The sequence below is a fragment of the Musca domestica genome, unplaced genomic scaffold (assembly GCF_030504385.1).
Source record: "Musca domestica strain aabys unplaced genomic scaffold, Musca_domestica.polishedcontigs.V.1.1 48, whole genome shotgun sequence".
In the NCBI taxonomy this organism is placed as follows: domain Eukaryota; kingdom Metazoa; phylum Arthropoda; class Insecta; order Diptera; family Muscidae; genus Musca; species Musca domestica.
Window position 1 is genome coordinate 4828846 of NW_026712340.1, and position 18201 is coordinate 4847046.

Sequence of the window (18201 nt, forward strand, 5' to 3'; positions counted from 1 at the left end):
ATGGAAATTAAATCAACATAAAAATTTCTTAAGAAATCGTGAATTTGGTGCAACAATGTTTTCAATTTAAGAAGAAGAAAAAACGAAGTGAGAACTACCCATGGAAGCAACGAAATTTTTATATAAGAAGAGAGAGGAATTAAATGAGGGTCTTTCATTAGTTTCAGTTTTTTGTAATCGAATATTATCTGTTTTTATTAGTGTGAAATGTAGTCATCGGGTAAAGTATCGGGTCATATTATATTGCCTTGGAATTTCTGTGTAATTTCAGATAATAGCTTTTAATGTTTAAATATGAGTTGTCATCATTATTCTAAGTGGTATTTTATTAAAATCCCCTTAAATTAATTAATATTTTCCTCCACCTCCGTATGAGAATATATTAACCTCAGATTAATTGAGAATTCTGGGGGTGATAATTTCTATTAATATAGGAAATATTTCAGTTAAGTGCTTATAATAAAGAAAAAAACATAATTTCTTTAACAGCTAATAAAGATGATCACGTTTTAATGCAGACACCAGGAGAGAATATTGAAAAAAGGAACGGGCAAATATTGAAAAAAATTAAAGAGGGGGAATTATGGATTGGGGATATAAATGTAGTAATACTAAGGGACAATTTTTTTGCTTATATACAGGGTGAGATGAAAAAACTGTAACCAACTTCAGACTGCTGTCATTTCTAAGCCACTCGTCCGACAGCTGTTAAAATTATTCCAGTGACAGCTCAATATATTGTTTATAAGCGTACAAAAACATTTTGGTGAGAATTTTGCAGACAAAAAGTCATTCGTGATGGAATTCAAACGTGATAGTGTGATTTCTTTATATTTGGCTGGAAAACCACAAGTGGCTATCGATAGAGCACTCCAGCATTTCAATGTGAATAAATCTTTTGTGTCTCGTACCATCGCTCGTTACCGTGATACTGGTAGCGTAGCCCGATGTCAAGGAAGTGGACGGAAGAAAACAGCAACATCAGCAGATATGATTCGAAAAGTAACGAAGCGACTTGATCAATGCGATGCGGGTGCATTGACTGAAAAATGGCTCGTGAGCTGAACATACCGAAATATTCCATTCGGCTAATATTGAAAAATGAGTTCGGGGTAAAGCCATTGAAATTCCAAAAAGTGCAAGTACTTATACCGCAACAGAAAGAAAATCGACTCAAAAGAGCTAAAGAGTTGCTTCGCTTGGCTGAAAGTGGTGAACTGCCGAATTTTGTTTTCTGAGAAAAGATTCGTTGTCCAGCAGTTTGTAAACAAACAAAATGATCGTTGTGTTTACTTGCCAAAGAGGACAGCTGAAAATGTGTAACTTCGGTTGGCCACCAGAACTCAAGCGCCGGTCATGGTGGTTGTGTGAGCCGTCACAACAGCCGATGGTCGCTCTCGCTCGTATTAATCGACCATGGCATCAGAATAAATGCTCTAAATGCTCGCTCTCCGCTAGTATTAATCGACATCAGAATAAATGCCGAATATTATCGCGAAAATATTCTGGAGGGCGTATTAAAGCCTTGGGCATGCAGACATTTTGGACATTCCAACAGGACTCAGCACCATCGCACTCAGGACGCGCCACCCAAGAATGGTTACAAAATGAGGTTCCTCGTTTCATTTCCAGCGCACAATGGCCACCAAAATCTCCGGATACCAATCCGTTGGACTATTGTGTCTGAAGCAAGGTTGGCACTAAACATTACCAAAGTGTCGATCATATCAAGCAAGCGCTTCACCGGGAATGTGCCAAAATACCTTAGAGCAACATTCGGGCTGCGGTTTCATGGGCCGTTTAAAGGCCATAATTAGTGCCAAAGGTGACCAATTCGAACAAAACTAAACTTATTCATTAAATAAAATTTAAAGAAATGTAAAAATTATGGCGTTTTAATTCACCATGTATATATTCAGATGTTCCTTGGGATATGTTCTTTAAAAATGCATGATTATTGTCCTTCAAACATTTTCTTTACAAATCCACGACTATAGCTTAGATGGACCTTGAAAGAGCGGTCTTTGAAAAAATTTTCTTAAAAAATTCACTATGATAGTTCAGAAGGTCCCTTGAGTTATCCTCCTAAAAAGACATGATTATGGTTCAAATGGCTTCATTTATCTAGACCTAGATCTTTATCTATAGACGAGGTCCAAAAGGGCTTCGATCCATAAATGACCTCGAAAAGATCTTTAGTAAATGCACCTTTCGAAAAATATCTTAATATGGAAGAATTCTAGAAGGACTTCTACCTATGGAAGGTACCCAGAAGACCTTTTGATAGTGGACGAGCTAATACCCTTCTATCTTCCGAAGCCCTCCAGATGCTCAATTTTAATATAATGCAACCAAAAAAGCCTCCTAAGATTATTCCACCGGAGCAGACTTCTTGCAGATCTTTTCTCTATACAAATCCTAGGTAGATAGACCTCTATATATAAAAGATGCCTAAAAGCATGCAACCTTTAACTAAGGCATCTGTTGCAAGGACAGTCTTTATTATACGGAAGACCGCAATAAAATATATCATCTTTAAACCCCTCGAAATTTTTTTATATTCAGAAGGTCTCTTTCGAACTAAAGAAGTTATTCTATCTATAGAGACCTTCTCCATGATTATAAAAGAAAACCTTCTATTGACCCTAGAATAACTCTTTCAGAGCCTATCTTCCTTCCAAACAATACTCATCAGAAGGTTTACTTTTTATGGAAAACCTACTGAATTTCTCATGACCTTCAAATAATCTTCTTTGCATCCAACATCTCCAACACCCCAAGAGAATCTGTGGAACACTTTGCCATTCTCGGTAATTGTATGGAACAACCGTTTTTTATTGACAAACCACGATTAATCACAATTTTCATTTGTATTCCTCCAAGTAGATCTGTCACAGCTAATTCCCAACTAATCTCCGTGCACTTGAAAAGCATTTGAAAAATTAGCTTAAAATAAATAGAAAAGGAAAACTGCTCTCCCCTTGTTAAGGAAATTGTCCAACTGTCACGCTGACTGCCTGCCATCGGAAGTGGGTCTCGTGTGGTCGGTCTGTCACTTTCAGTTTTATTGCTCGATTTCAATTTATTTATCATTGTTTGCTGTCAATTGCTGCTTGAATATTTGTTCACTTTTATGGCAAATCAATCACAGCGGAATTGCGATGACGACGGTGACGACTAAGGGCAATAGTTGGTGGTAGTTTCTTTTCCTGTTTGGGGGGGGGGGGGGGGGGGGTGCTGGTGATGGACAGTTGTTTGATTTGTTTGCTCAACACTTGGAGGTGGTGTGATGCTCTGTCATGTTAACAATGAATGTTAAATACAATTTGAGTCTGTTGGGAAAAAAACCATTTAGGGGGGCTAATGAAAGGAGGTGGACATTTGGAGGTTTCTTAAAGGAGAATATGCTGAAGAATTTATTTCAAGAAAAAATTAAAGTAAGGTATGTACCATCGGGGCATAAGCCCTAATTATAAATTGAGAAGGCCTTTAGAATAGAAAATGGTACTAGTAATAAATGCAAATTTCCTTCTCCACCAAACCATAATTTCAATAACGAGTGTAGTTTTATTAAAACCTAATATTAATTTGGAAAAACTAAAAATTGTTGAATACTTTCAAGTCCACTTGGGAATAGTTTTGAATACGAAACATTTTGTAAGCTCTGCACATTTTTTGATCTGGATTCATTTATTGAAGTCAAAACAATAACTCAAATAAATTTCGCATCCTAAATTAGTTTGAACATTCCGACAGAAATCTTTGCGACAATTCGGCAAAACCCCTGATTGCCACTTTTCTTGAACATGAAATAGCTATTGATTTTTAAAAAATTCTACATTTAATATTGCTAGACTTTAGAATAATCCTAATGAAAAACTGGGTTTCATTCATTTTTTTACTGAAAATTGCTGCATAATTTCAGGACCAAAAAAAAAAATTTGAAATCGAAACGACGAATCATTTCACCTATTTCTGATGTCAATATTGTTTCTGTTTCCGCCAATTAATTTTTTTTTTTTTTTTTTTTTGGCTAATTTAAGAAAAATCGACAAAAAAAATAATTGTAGGGATTAATTGTGGGCGGTACTTTTTTTAACCAAAATCTAAAGGATAAGTCAGACATCCTCGTAAAAAATTGACTTGAACTTCATACAAAGTTCTCACAAAAATCGGAACCATATTTAGGACATTTAGTTTTTCCCCAACCTTATATCAACAACTTATAACTGTGACCGATTTTAATTTGCTGTCTGAATTTAGGTTTATGCATCTCGGTCATTCCAATCATCTGTAGTGTAATTTTTTCTCTACATGCAAATTAAAAACTGCAGCCTACTTTTAGGAAAATTTAGACTTACTTAAGGGATAGCCAACTGTGGTATGGTAGTTGAGCAGCTGATTTTTAAACCTAAACAAATCAAATACCCCAACAAAATATTTACTTAAATTCCATTCTATGTCCAGACAGAAATGGACAGAAAATCGTGGTCTACTTTCAGGCAAAATTGGAATATATTCAGCAAGAGTTCACTTTTAAACCAAAACTGTTTAATGTGAACTCTGACAGTTTCCATAATTACGATTATTTCAATCGTCTTAAAGAGAATTTTGTCTGCGGGTCTCCAAATAAAAATTGTTGCCTATTTTTAGATTCATTCAAAAGAGCTTTAGGATATTATATAATGATGCGGACTATTTAGACAAATTTCTATTCGACAACCATTCAAAATCCCGAATGTCAATTTTGTCTCCATAACTTGCCTATTGTTAGGCCCAATGGGAATATCGCCAATAATGGATAATATGAGAAGCTATGATACGAAAATTCTAATTAAGAATTGCATTTTCAATTTGATTTTTGAATAGATTTTGAAACGTTTCTCAAAAACTAAATATTTCCTCTCCGTTCGGATTAAATGATTTCCATTGTTGAGAATCTGTAACTTCACTGAAGCTTCTTGCAAGTTTCCAATCATAGTCCGACAATTAGGATTCTTTGAATATAAATTGTGTATCTCTATTTTGAATATAAAATTGTTGCATACTTTTAGGTCCATTTGAAGAAAAATGAAATTTTCCCATTAAATTTTAAATTCAAATTAAGAATGGTTGCCTATTTAGATTCATTTTGGAATGTCTTTAAATAAAGATGTTAATATATGTGATACCATTTTTAATGACATTTGAGTCTTGGACACATAAACATAATTCAAACGACATTTCTAATACTCTTTCACACAAAAACTGTTGCATGCTTATAGGGTCATTTAGAGAAAATTTAAATATTTATATTCAATTTAAATATACGAGATATATGTAAATCTTGTATTGTTACTTAATCCTAGGGCCATTTGGAATCTTAAACAAATGTAAATATCTCTAACTGCCAAAGTATGAGTCAATGGAGCCTTCAACAAATGAAACATAACCTAAAGTTTAAATTTCAAATATATATATATATAAATTAACTCCTCCTTCTGACAAAAGATTGCCTATTTTAAGCCATTTAGGAATCGAATCAGAGATAGGAAATCTTAATCGATTCTCAGATTTCTCTTCTAAATTTTGATACTTTGGATAGTAAGACACCTTTTTAGCCCACGTCGATGACAATTTTTATTTATTTTAATATATTCAAAATTTGTTGCCTACTTTCAGGTCCTTCTGTTTCACTTTCCATTGCAATATAAATCATTCGAAAGAATAAAACTTTGTCGGTTTTTCTTGTGAGTTTGCTTTAAGAAAACATATATAATCATTCATTTCAGGTGTCAATTACCATTTCCTTTTCTTTGTTTCATCAGAAAGAAAGGCATGGCGATCATTATTCTGCCGATATCTGTCATTTTTAAGGCTTTCAAAAGTTAATATTTAAAATACACTTTGTTATTATTAGTTTAGCTGTGCAATGACTGAGAGACTGAGGATTTTCCTCAACTGCATTAAAAACAACAGCAACAACAAATCCAAAAACACCAGTTGTAGCTCTTAACACTTGCATTATTTACAAGATGTAAACATTTTGTCAACGATGGAAATCAAGCGAGGGAGCGTATAGGCGGTTCTCCTACACTAAGACCTTTGAAGATAAAAAATTTGTTTGAATTGTTTTGTTTGACTTTAAGAGAGTTTTATTTGATTTTTCCAACTCAAACACCATGTCAATAGAGTAAAGACAAGAAAAAATGCAGCTTTTATAAGTTACACTATGCGAGGAATAAACACACCTTTGCCATTGGATGGAGGGATAATGTAACAAATATTTAACATTTTTCATCAAGCTGTTGGGTGTTTTTATTAAAGTATACAAATATTTACCATTGCCCTCGAATGATGAGTGTGTGTGCATATTTAAATGTCAATATGGTGGGTATCACACAGCATTATTGTCATACCAATAATGACAAAAGGCTTTGACAGCAGATGTCAAAAATCTCATAAATTCCATATATTTATAAAGAAAAATGGAATTTTCTTTGTAACGCTGTAGTTAATGCAAAATTATGTTAATCAGTTTATAAAAACAAAATTCTGCCAAGATTTCTAAGAATTTTTCGGAACACCTTGTCTTCTCGGTGTTGTGCTGTCAAATCCAAAATGTACAATGTTTGAGGTGCTAAAACAATAACAACACCACACCGCCTCTCTAATTAAAAATTCTTCAAGTCACCTCATTGTTAATCGTCATCAGTGAAAAAAAAAATCACAACAACAACAATACATATTGTTGTATAATTGAAGAAGAAGGAAAAAAAGAACAGAAAACAAAAGAAGTCACGTCACGTGTTATATGTTGTTGCAGGTAATTAATTAATTAAAAAATCTTTTTTAATAAAATAATCAAAGAGCAAACGTCGACTGAGCCACAGGGAGTGTAGCAATAAGACAGAAACCTACAAAAATTAATTGAAATTTCATGCTTTGCATACCAAACCTGGTTACTATTGTCTCCATTCTAATTGAAATTATTATTTTGGAATGTGTTATCGACAGAAATTGTGTTTAACATTTATTATTTTTTTGATAGGCTATTGAGGGAAAGGGTTTGGGGAAAAATGTTATTAAAGAATTAAAACAAACAAAAAAACTCAAAGATTTTTTTTTTAATTTTCTCAAGAGGTAAGTACATGCACCCAGATTCCGCGAAAAAAAATTTGGCAGACAGATTTGAATTCTCGGACATTTGACCCAAAAATAAGGGCCCAAGACCCAGGTTAGATATGGATCTACTATGCCGATATAAACAATATATAGGCATAATTTGAAAGCTAATACCTATCCAACAAGTGGTGACATTATGGATTATTTAAAACGATTCTGGAGTTATATACAAATTATCGGTTTTTATAAAATCCCCAAAAAGTCGAAGGGAGACCATGAATCATAGTTTACTCTCTAAACTTTACACAATGCTATAATATATGCTATTAATGGATCCTGGATCCAGAGATATGGGCTCTGACAACACGTAGATCGAACCAAAGTTTTTTCTAAATTTCTTTGTCCCATACCGGCTAGGCAAACAATTTTTTTCTAAACTTGATACTTCGGCAAGGGCTTTAGATTTAGGTATGTCCATAACCGCCTAAGCGAGCAAAGTTTTTCTTAATTTGATACTTTCGGCCTTTTATGAATGTCCAATACCGGCTAAGCGAAGTAAAGTTTTATTTATTCTAAAAACATTATTTCAATGTACCGAAAAAATCCGGTCGTCCGGGTTCAAAGACACATATCTTAAGATCCAAGAAAGATAGTATCACATATTTTGGAATGGTTGAAGTTTTAACTATAATTTGTATCTAACCACGACATGGACTCGGATTTTGGTTCACATATCAGGAAATCTGGGTACGTCAAAAAAATAAATAAATAAAAAAATCCGGAATGCGATTACTTACCTCTTGAAAAAAAATTTCAAGAGTAGACGTGAGTTAAGCCAAAAATATTAAAAAAAGGCTTTGGTATCGGTTTCCTACCACACTTGTTGTTATCTATTTTTATTTTAAATACCAATTTTGATTCTGTCAAAAAATGAGGCTAAAATCTGCAAAATACGTGATCGCATAAAGGCGATGATCTGCCACAGGAGGTAGAAACTGTTACGAAACTAATTTTAAACAATTCCGTTAAAAAAATATGGCTAAAATCATCACAATACCGAATATTGGGAGATTCCATTATATTGGGCTATATGTGGGAACGTGGACCTTTATATACAATGATCTGCCACAGAATGTAGAAATGGGAACTTTTTCGATTGATGCGGATTTTGTTAAAGAGTCTTAGTCCAAAAAAATATATGGTTTCGTCTTTTAAGTATTTTTTTAAATCCGAATCCAGAAAATCTATAATCTATCTATTTGACACAACTTATATAATATACCACATCTATATTGTTAATAACGAAGACGATCCGGGTCTCGGGCCCGGAATTTCAGGTCAATGTCATGAAATCCGGGTCTGATACCTACCTCTAGAAAAATTTTCAAAAACAAATTCTAGAGTTTTTATATACAATGATTTGCCACATGAGGTAGAATCCTTGAATCGTCAACATACCGAATACCAGGGGAGATTATATGAAACTGTGTATATACACTTACAATAATCTGGCACAAGATGTAGAACCCATTACGAATCCTAAGTACCGAATTATAAATAATTCCCTAAGGAAATGTGGCTAAAATCATCAGAATACCAAACATCGAGAAGCACTGTTACATGGGGTCTAGAGGAAAACGTGGACATATATAGAGGTCATACGACGTAGAACCCGTTACAAATTCTAAGACGAATTTTAAACATATCCCTTAAAAATTTTACCTTAATTCCTTAATATTCTCCAAATACAGAATATCGGGAGTTACTGTTATATGGGCCAATAGACAAGGTAGGTAAACTAATAAAATGGGATTTTAGCCTTCCATCTCAATTCGTTCGAAAGATAGAGTGATTAAACAGACAGACAGACAGGTGGACATCGCTAAATCGACCAAGAATTTCATTTATAAATACTTTGTATTTATATATACTTGATATACCCTCCATAGTATGGTGGAGGGTATAAAAATAAAAATCCAATATTGTAAGTTGTTGTCCACTTTGAAAGCATTCTCCATTTCCACATCGCTAAATCGACCAAGAATTTCATTTATAGATACTTTGTATTTATATATACTTGATATACCCTCCATAGTATGGTGGAGTGTATAAAAATAAAAATCCAATATTTGTAAGTTGTTGTCCACTTTGAAAGCATTCTCCATTTCCACATTTACTAAATGCCTTCTTGATCAAAATGATGGCCCACGAAACCAGCCACCTTAACATTTCATACCCTCCACTACGCCAACCATTTACAACTTTCAAAGAAACCATTAATACAAAGTAATTTTCAAGCAAACACAACTTCGTTCGACAGAATTTTCAACAAACTGCAACACATTCACACTTCTAATTGAACATTAGAGAGCCTCTCTTGGTACAATTTCAATTTATTTTTAACGATTCGTTTTTTTTTTTCTTTCTTTTCGCTTTTCAATTCCATTTAAGTCATAAAAATGATTTAGTTGCATTTACGCGAGAATGAGAAGATTTTTTTTTTGGTTTTCCAAATGTGAAATTATTCCCCAGGCCAACATAAGTGTAAATATTTTTATTTACCAAAAACATTTATTCAACACATGTAGTACTCAATTTTCACTATACAACACCACACCACATATCGAGACCCACAAATGGCTCGTTGAAACAACAAATTATTGTCACATTTAAAATTCCTACAATTTTGGTTTCAGAAAAAAAAAAAAAAAACAAAATTTGGCGGTGTTTTGTTGTTTTGTATTACATTCGTATCTCTCACCACTGCCCTTTTGACAGCGAGTTGAAATAATAAATATTCTAAAGCGAAACATAACCATTAGGTTCTGCCTTCATACGATTGCGAATGACAGCAGCAACATCAGCACTCCATCATTTCAAATTCCCTCTGAAAACGGGAGTGTGAATTGGAGTATGAATGGCATGGTTCCCTAACCCAACCATTCTCAATTTGTTTTTACTGTTGTTGTCGTTGTTGTTGCATGGGGAAATCAACGATACAATTGATGTTTTGCTTAACAACCGCCACAATGATAGATTTATGAGCACCGCTGCCATGGCTGCCGTGGCTCGTTTGCTGGCCAAAATGTTATAAATGTGTGAAAAGTGGTGATGTGGAAAAGTCAACATGTTCTGCTAGTTTTTTGTTTCGCTTTGGACTAACCCTGCGGAGCCAACATACGTAGGGGTTCTATATTTTACAGCATTTGAAGATAACATCAAGACGTCATCAACACCTACCACCACCCGAGAGAGTAAAATGACGACACCAACAAAAAACACTTGTCCACAATATTTTCCGCAAATGTTGTGGTACATAAAAAAACTGTTAATGTTTCTCTAAATGTCTTCCTGCATTTTCATAGACAGAGTCGCGATCTCTCCCTTTTTCTACTTTTGCCATTCAGTAGAAGGAGAGGATATTTTTTTCTTCTTCGTTTCACATCAAAGTGTTAATTTGCTTATTTGCCACTTGTTTGGTCGGAGAGGTGGCAAAAACCCGACCAACATTCTTGGTGTCATTAGTGGCTGTTTAAGACATGTTTGCATTCATTTTCATTTGAGTTTCTACATCATTTTAATTTCTTTGGCATTTTTCAACACTTACCCGCTATTTGTAAAGTGGCATGACGACTGACTGCTTTGCCAACATGATTTTTGGCCACACACCAATAGACACCACTGTCCTGTTCCTTTTTACCCTGCACCGTGCGATAGAAGAAGAGGGCACCATCTTTGAAAAGAACACGATGGGATTTCTTGTCGTTTGTGTTGACGGGTTCACCATCCTGAAAAGAGGGGGGAGAGAAAGAGATAGGAAAATTTGAATCATTTAAAATTGTTTATTTATAAAATTAAAAAAACATAATAGGGAATATTGATTGGGGATCATTATCCCTAATTGAAACTCCATCTATATCTTTGAGAGCCTTGCCCAAACAACCAATATATGCATCAGTCTCTATAAATTTATCAATTACACTGAACGACAAAATTCAATTTTTTAATAATTTCAGCAAAACTCAAGTAGATTATAAATGTAGAGCTGGTTTAAATAGCTCACACACATTCCGTGTTTTGTTTAACTGTCAAACATCTTTAATTCAATTCTTGAAAATCATTCAATCATTCTGCCATGTTATGGTCAGATTAATCGACCACTAAAGGGGCTCTTCGGGTATTGTGACTAAATTTCGCATTTTTGGATATTCAACCAACAACTCGCCAACGTAAAATACAGCTGTATAGGACAGGGATAATGCTGACCATCACTTATCGATTCGCTGCCAATTCGCAAAGCAATTGGGACTCTGTTAATCAAAAAAGGTTGCAAATTTGCGGGCCAACAATTGAAGCCGAACGACCTACCGCAACGCAGTATTTTTGGTGCATGGGCTATAGGACAGTTGGTCGAAGATCCATTTTTTTGTATTTAGCGAAGGAGAAGAATTGTAGACTTTGCAGTGAAGATAAGCAAGAACCATTGCAAAAGCGACAAAAAGTCATATTCTGGTGCGCTTTATGGGCTGGTGGCATCATTGGACCGCACTACCTCAAAGATGCTGCAAATCGTAATGTGACTGTGATACGATATCTAACTTTTGTTTGTCCAAAAAGCAAGAGGTTGATTTTCATGACACATAGTTGAAAACTTTAGTTCACGATCGGCACAGGTCCATTTGCCGCCTTGCTATTTAACGTCTTTAGACTTTTATTTGTGGGGCTTTCTTAGAGCCCATGTCTATATAGAGCCCATGTCTATATAGACGAGCCCGTCCCCATCGATGCATTGTAAGACAACATTGTAGCATTTATTCGCGAGATAACTAGTATCTCAATGTTCGAAGTATGTCAAAAATGGACTAAGCGGATGGATCATTTGGGGAGCAGTTGGGGTCAATAATTACATGAAATAATCTTTAATATTTAAATTATATGGACTCTACTGTTAATTCAAGTAAAGGTTTCCTATTGGGACCGCTCACCTTTCCTATGGGGACCACTCATATGATTTAACGCATTTACACTATTATTCAGTAGGGCTATGTTAAAGCCCAAATTTTGGTACTTCGACACTATGCGGGATGAGATGAAAAACCTGAAACCAATTTCAGACTGCTTTCATTTCTAAGCCACTCATCCGACAGCTGTTAAAATTATTCCAGTGACAGCTCATTATATTGTTTATAAGCGTACTAAAGCATTTTGGTGAGAATTTTCCAGAAAAAAAGTTATTCGTGATAGAACTCGAGCGTGATGGTGTGATTTCTTTATATTTGGCTAGAAAACCACAAGTGGCTATCGCTAGAGCACTCCAGCATTTAAATGTGTCTCGTACCATCGCTCGTTACCGTAATACTGGTAGCGTAGCCCGACGTCAGGGAAGTGGACGGAAGAAAACAGCAACATCAGCAGAAATGCTGCCGAATTTGGTTTTCTCCAGCTAAACAAAGTGATCCTTTTCACTTGCCAAAGAGGTCAGCTGAAAATGTGCACCTTCGTTTGGCCACCAGAACTCAAGCGCCGGCCATGGTGATGGTGTGGGCCGCCATAACAACCGATGGTCGTCCTCCGCTCGAATGAATCGACCGTGGCATCAGAATAAATGCCGAATATTATCGCGAAAATATTCTAGAGGATTAATACACCCTTGTGCCTTGAGCACGCAAACGTTTTGGCGCAGACCTTGGACATTCCAACAGGACTCGCACTCAGCACGCGCCACCCAAGAATGGTTATAAAATGAGGTTCCTCGCTTCATTTCCAGCGCACAATTTCCACCAATCCGTGGGACTATTGTGTCTGGAGTATTTTGGAAAGCAAGGTTGCACTAAAAAATACCAAAGTGTCGATCACCTCCAGCAAGCGCTTCGCCGGGAATGGGCCAAAATACCGTAGAGCAACATTCGGGTAGCGTGTGACGGTTTCATTAGCCGTTAAAAGGCTATAATTCGTGCCAAAGATGACCAATTCGAACAAATCTAAAATTATTCTAAAATTTGATGCTATTTCCGACATTTTTAGCTTTCATTCAATAAAATTTAAAAAAAAAAATAAAAATTATAGCTTTTGACTTTGTTGCAGTTTTTTTTTTCATCTCACCCATAGCTTTGCTCATATACAAAGTGGTTCAATATTATGAGATATATCTAGCAGCGTTTAAAGTGGTGCTTTGAATGTATGTATGAAGAACTTTGGTCTACTTAAATTTAATTCATTAATTCAACTATTGGGTTTAGTCGGCCTACCTTTTTGGTAAGGTCTTATGTAACAGTAAGCCCAATTTCAAGAATATTATGTGTTTTAGTAATATTTTTCATTTAATGTTGTAAGTTTTGGTATTTTGAGTTCGGCTATGATAATACTCAACCAAGATATTTCTCGTATTATCAGTAATATATTTATTATTATTATTAGTAATATAATTCTCGTACTATCCGTAATATTGCCGAAAATATCTAAATTACCTAATACCTAAAATCCATTGATTCCAAATAGATTAGGTGTGAAAACTTGAAAATTTGAGGAAGATTAGTTACTTTGCGATGTCAACTTCCAAAATATCGATACAAGTGTCTTCTATTTTTACCCATATTTTCATAGAATATTGCATTTTCCAGCACAGTGTTATAAAAAATCTACAGATCTTAAAGTTTCTCCGATTTTAAAAATTAATTCACTAATCTACTAATGATGAACTATTTGTCCTTTTTTTTAATCACTTACCTTAAACCATTCAATCGTGGGCTCGGGTTTGCCTTCAACTTTACAGTTCAGTGTGGCCGGTTCATTCTTTTTTACCACCAAATCTGTGGGATGTTCAATAATACGGGGTGATTGATATTGAGCTATAACGATAAAGAGAAAAAAACACAGAATATTATTGAAAATGTATGGAGAAATTGTTCAACATATTTCTAGATAATACAAAAGAAAAGTTACAACAAACGACTGAGAGATGACAGGATATGGTTCATGAAGTAGGCGGGTTATTATGCGGATATCAGTAACCTATATATAAACATTCAGGATTTTCATGAAATTGAAAATATCTGAGAAATAATGGCAAAAATAATAGCACTGTTACAAATGCTCATAAAATCTTCATATTCTTATTGTCCTTCTTATATTTATTTTTCCAAAAAAAAAAAATCAAAATAAAAAAATTTTATAATTATTCATAGATAAATATGAAAAATTTTTGTTACATTAGAATTTATGAAGAGGTTTCTCTTTATTAACACAAACACTGAAATTATTTTGTATAAATACTTGCAAAATATTCATATTCATACAAATTAACGTTCTGGAACAAAAGAATTGAGCTTATTTTAACATATTAGAAAAAATATATTTAAAATTTTAGAAAAAAAATATATATATATAAATTCAAATCCTGCTATCCTTTTAAAAAAAATATATAAAGAATTTATTTATATTTTATTTTTTACTTTTTTCGTTTTGGAAATTTAAATATTTTCTCTATCAATTTCAGAATTTTCACAACCCACACAATATTATTTTAATTACTCTAAAATATATACATTTTTCCAAATTAACACAATCTGCTATATAACTTAGTTTATTTTCAAATAGTCTAAATAATAATATGGAAATGTTTTAAGTGGGTGCCTTCTAAAAAAAACAGAGTTCATTTAAAATGCATATCACGTTTTTCTTCATTTTGTTGGCCATTAAAACTATTAGCTAGACATAGCCTAAAGAGCATGCAATCATGCCGGCCAGACAGACAGACAACCAGCCAGCCGCCCAACCGTCCGTCCGGCCGGCCTGACACTTTTCAACATGAATAACCCGACATGAAATAATAACAATTGATAATCATGTTAAGCAAATTATTAGAAACCATGGCAAATATTAACTGGTAATAATAACCAAGAGAATAGAACAATGGTAGGTAAAGGGAGTGGGGAGGGACAGTGGTTTTGAAAGGGTATTCATAGCAATAAATAGAAATGATAGATTTCCCCTTAATTCAAAGCAGCAAAGTTCGGCATTTTGAAGAAACTTGAAATATGTCCATAAATACTGCTATAGGCTGAACTTGAAATACGAAATTTAAAGCAATTCCGGTAAAAATATCGGTAAATTCATCCAAACGATATCGTAGACTCATACAGGGTGAGAGGAAAAAAACTGCAACCAACTTCTGTCATTTCTAAGCTACTCGTCCGTCAGCTGTTAAAATTATTCCACTAACAGCTCATTATATTGTTTTCAAGCGTACAAAAGCATTTTGGTGAGAATTTTCAGGAAAAAAATTATTCCTGATGGAATTCAAGCGTGATAGTGTGATTTTTTTTTATATTTGGGTAGAAAACCACAGTGGCTATCGTTATATCACAACAGCATTTATTTGTGAATAAATCTTTTGTGACTCGTACCATCGCTCGTTACTGTGACACTGAAAGCGTAGCCCCCGTTAAGGAAGTGGACGGACAAAAACAGCAACATCGGCAGAAATAGTTCGAAAAGTAAAGAAGCGACTTGATCGAAACCCGCGTCGCAGTGGCCGAAAAATGGCTCGTGAGCTGAATATATCGCAATATTCCATTCAGCAAATATTAAAAAACGACCTCGGGGTAAAGGCATTGAAATTTCAAAACGTGCAAGATCTTACATCGCAACAGAAAGAAAATAGACTCAAAAGAGCTAAAGAGTTGCTTCGCTTGGCCGAAAGTGGTGAACTGCTGAATTTGGTTTTCTCCGATTAAGGCAGTTTGTAAACAAACAAAATGATCGTGTTTACTTGCCAAAAAGGTCAGCTGAAAATGTGCACCTTGGGTTGGCCACCAGAACTCAAGCGCCGGCCATGGTAATGGTGGGGGCCGCCATTACAGCCGATGGTCGCTCTCCGCTGGTATTAATCGACATAAGAATAAATGTCGAATATTATCGCGAAAATACTTTGGATGGTGTATTAAAGCCTTGGGGAAACAGCACGCCCACCCGAGAATGGTTACAAAATGAGATTCCTTGCTTCACTTCCAGCGCAAAATGGCCACCGAAATCTCTGCATGCCGATCCGTTGGAATATTGTGTCTGGAGTATTTTGAAAAACATGGTTGGCACTAAAAAAATAGCAAAGTGTCGATCACTTCAAGCAAGCGCTTCGCCGGGAATGCGTCGAAAATACCGTAGAGAAACATTCGGGCAGCGTGTGTTGGTTACATTGGCCGTTTGAAGGCCATAATTCGTGCCAAAAGTGACCAATTCGAACAAATCTAAACTTATTCTAAAATTTTGTGATTTTTCTGACATTTTTTGCTTTCATTCAATAAAATTTAAAAAAAATGTAAAAATTATGGCGTTTGACTTTGTTGCAGTTTTTTGTATCTCACCCTGTATATATTATTTTGATGAGTTATGATGAACTTAATATATCCCCCATACTATATATGGCGTAGGGTATAAAAAGGAAGTAGTTCCGATTTAAATTTTAAACCTATTCTTAGGAATCTCCAGTTTTTGTCCTTGAAATTTAAAAAAAATGATAAAAGTCCTCCAAGAAAGTTCTCTATAAAAATTCAAGAAGTGTTCCATAGAAATCGCTTCAAACCGCAGAATATGTTGAAAATATTTATTAACCTACAAAATCGACCTCGAAAATATGCTTTCGTTATTCCTCCAAAAATTCGTAATTTAAAAATATCGCTAAAAATTAAAAAAGGAATATTTGAACCCTTTATTTTGATTTATTTTTAGTTAACAATTTCCACTCATGCCACACTGTCTCATCTCTATTAGCCGGTTGCCACCGACTAATGTCACCAATGTCATCATTAGCCAACATAACACATTTACCATAACGCCAGTAAAGCAACAACAACAACAGAACCCCATCGAACCATAATCATTTCGAGATGGATGGTTGAATAGAAGTATGGACAGACGAACACATGCATGGTTGGATGAATGAAGAGTCAAACGAACGAACGAACATGTATATCAAAAAGACAGCAAAGAAGAAGAACTAACCAGGTACTATTATTGCCAATACAACAATGTACAACACGTTCCTCAACATGATTTTTCAGCTATGATAATAGCCCAGAAATTCATGTAGACATACTCAAAGCCAGAGATCCCAAAAAAAAACTCGTACACATAGAATAGGCCATCACATGGCCATCAACAATAACAACAAAAACGTCATTATTATTGCCATCATTATCATTATTGAGGTGGCTGTGTGTTGTGCTACCTGAAACAACATCCAATCACCATTGGGTTCCTGCTGCATAGCATTTTTATTCCCATTCATGCAACATTATGCATATTTTGCCACTGCTGTTGCTGCAGCATTTACCTGGCTGGTTTGTTGGTTGGATGATGACTGGTTGGCTGGCTGGCTGGCTGACTGTTTGGCATGCATATATGGCTAAATAGAAATATCATACTCTACAAATTGATCATTAAAAACGTTAAAAGGATACCTTTTCTTTTATTTCAAACATTTTTGTTGTATATGTTCATGGTAATTTGAATTTAGATTCTGTCTGGTGTACACCGAGAAAAATTTTCATGCAAAAACACTATTTTCATTACGTAAAAAGCCGTTCAATTTCCAACTAAAAATTTCTTCCTCTGTTCACAAAATTCAGGACTCTGGACAGACATTCAATTGCACAGCGAGAAAGAGAGACATTATTTTTTTCCAAGGAAACATGAGTTGAACATGGTTGCTGAAGATAATGTTGAAACCATACCGAAGATGATGTTGTCAATGGCTACGACGACGATGACGACAGCCAACGATGGAGACGATACATGTTGTCAAGACCGAGTCATACATTGGAAAGAAAACTGACAATGTCATGAAATGTTCAACGGTTATCATTGTTGTTGTTGCGAATATGTTTACATTAAAATCTCAATGTCAATTTGATGTGTGTGTGTATGTGTTTGTTTCTTGGCTTAATGGAAATGTGACACGAAGCGATACAAAATAATAGAATATTTTTGAATTGAATTTAAGATTGAAATATTTAAATAAATAAAACACGGGCCCCATACAGATAGATCTTCTTTTGGCTAGAATTTACCAAAAATATATAATAGACCGAACTCTTACAG

The 18201-nt window shown here is 34.7% G+C and overlaps 1 protein-coding gene across 2 annotated transcripts in view; it reads right to left on the reverse strand.

Annotated features, from left to right (window-relative positions):
* The window catches only part of LOC101901019 (roundabout homolog 2), a 331539-nt gene that overhangs the window by 103451 nt on the left and 209887 nt on the right, over nt 1-18201 (reverse strand). For both annotated transcript variants that reach the window (XM_059127829.1, XM_059127830.1), the window contains 2 exons: nt 13831-13952; nt 10712-10892 (listed from right to left, as the gene is read on the reverse strand). In XM_059127829.1, coding sequence (XP_058983812.1) covers nt 10712-10892; nt 13831-13952 — 303 coding nt within the window. The remainder of the gene's footprint in view (nt 1-10711; nt 10893-13830; nt 13953-18201) is intronic.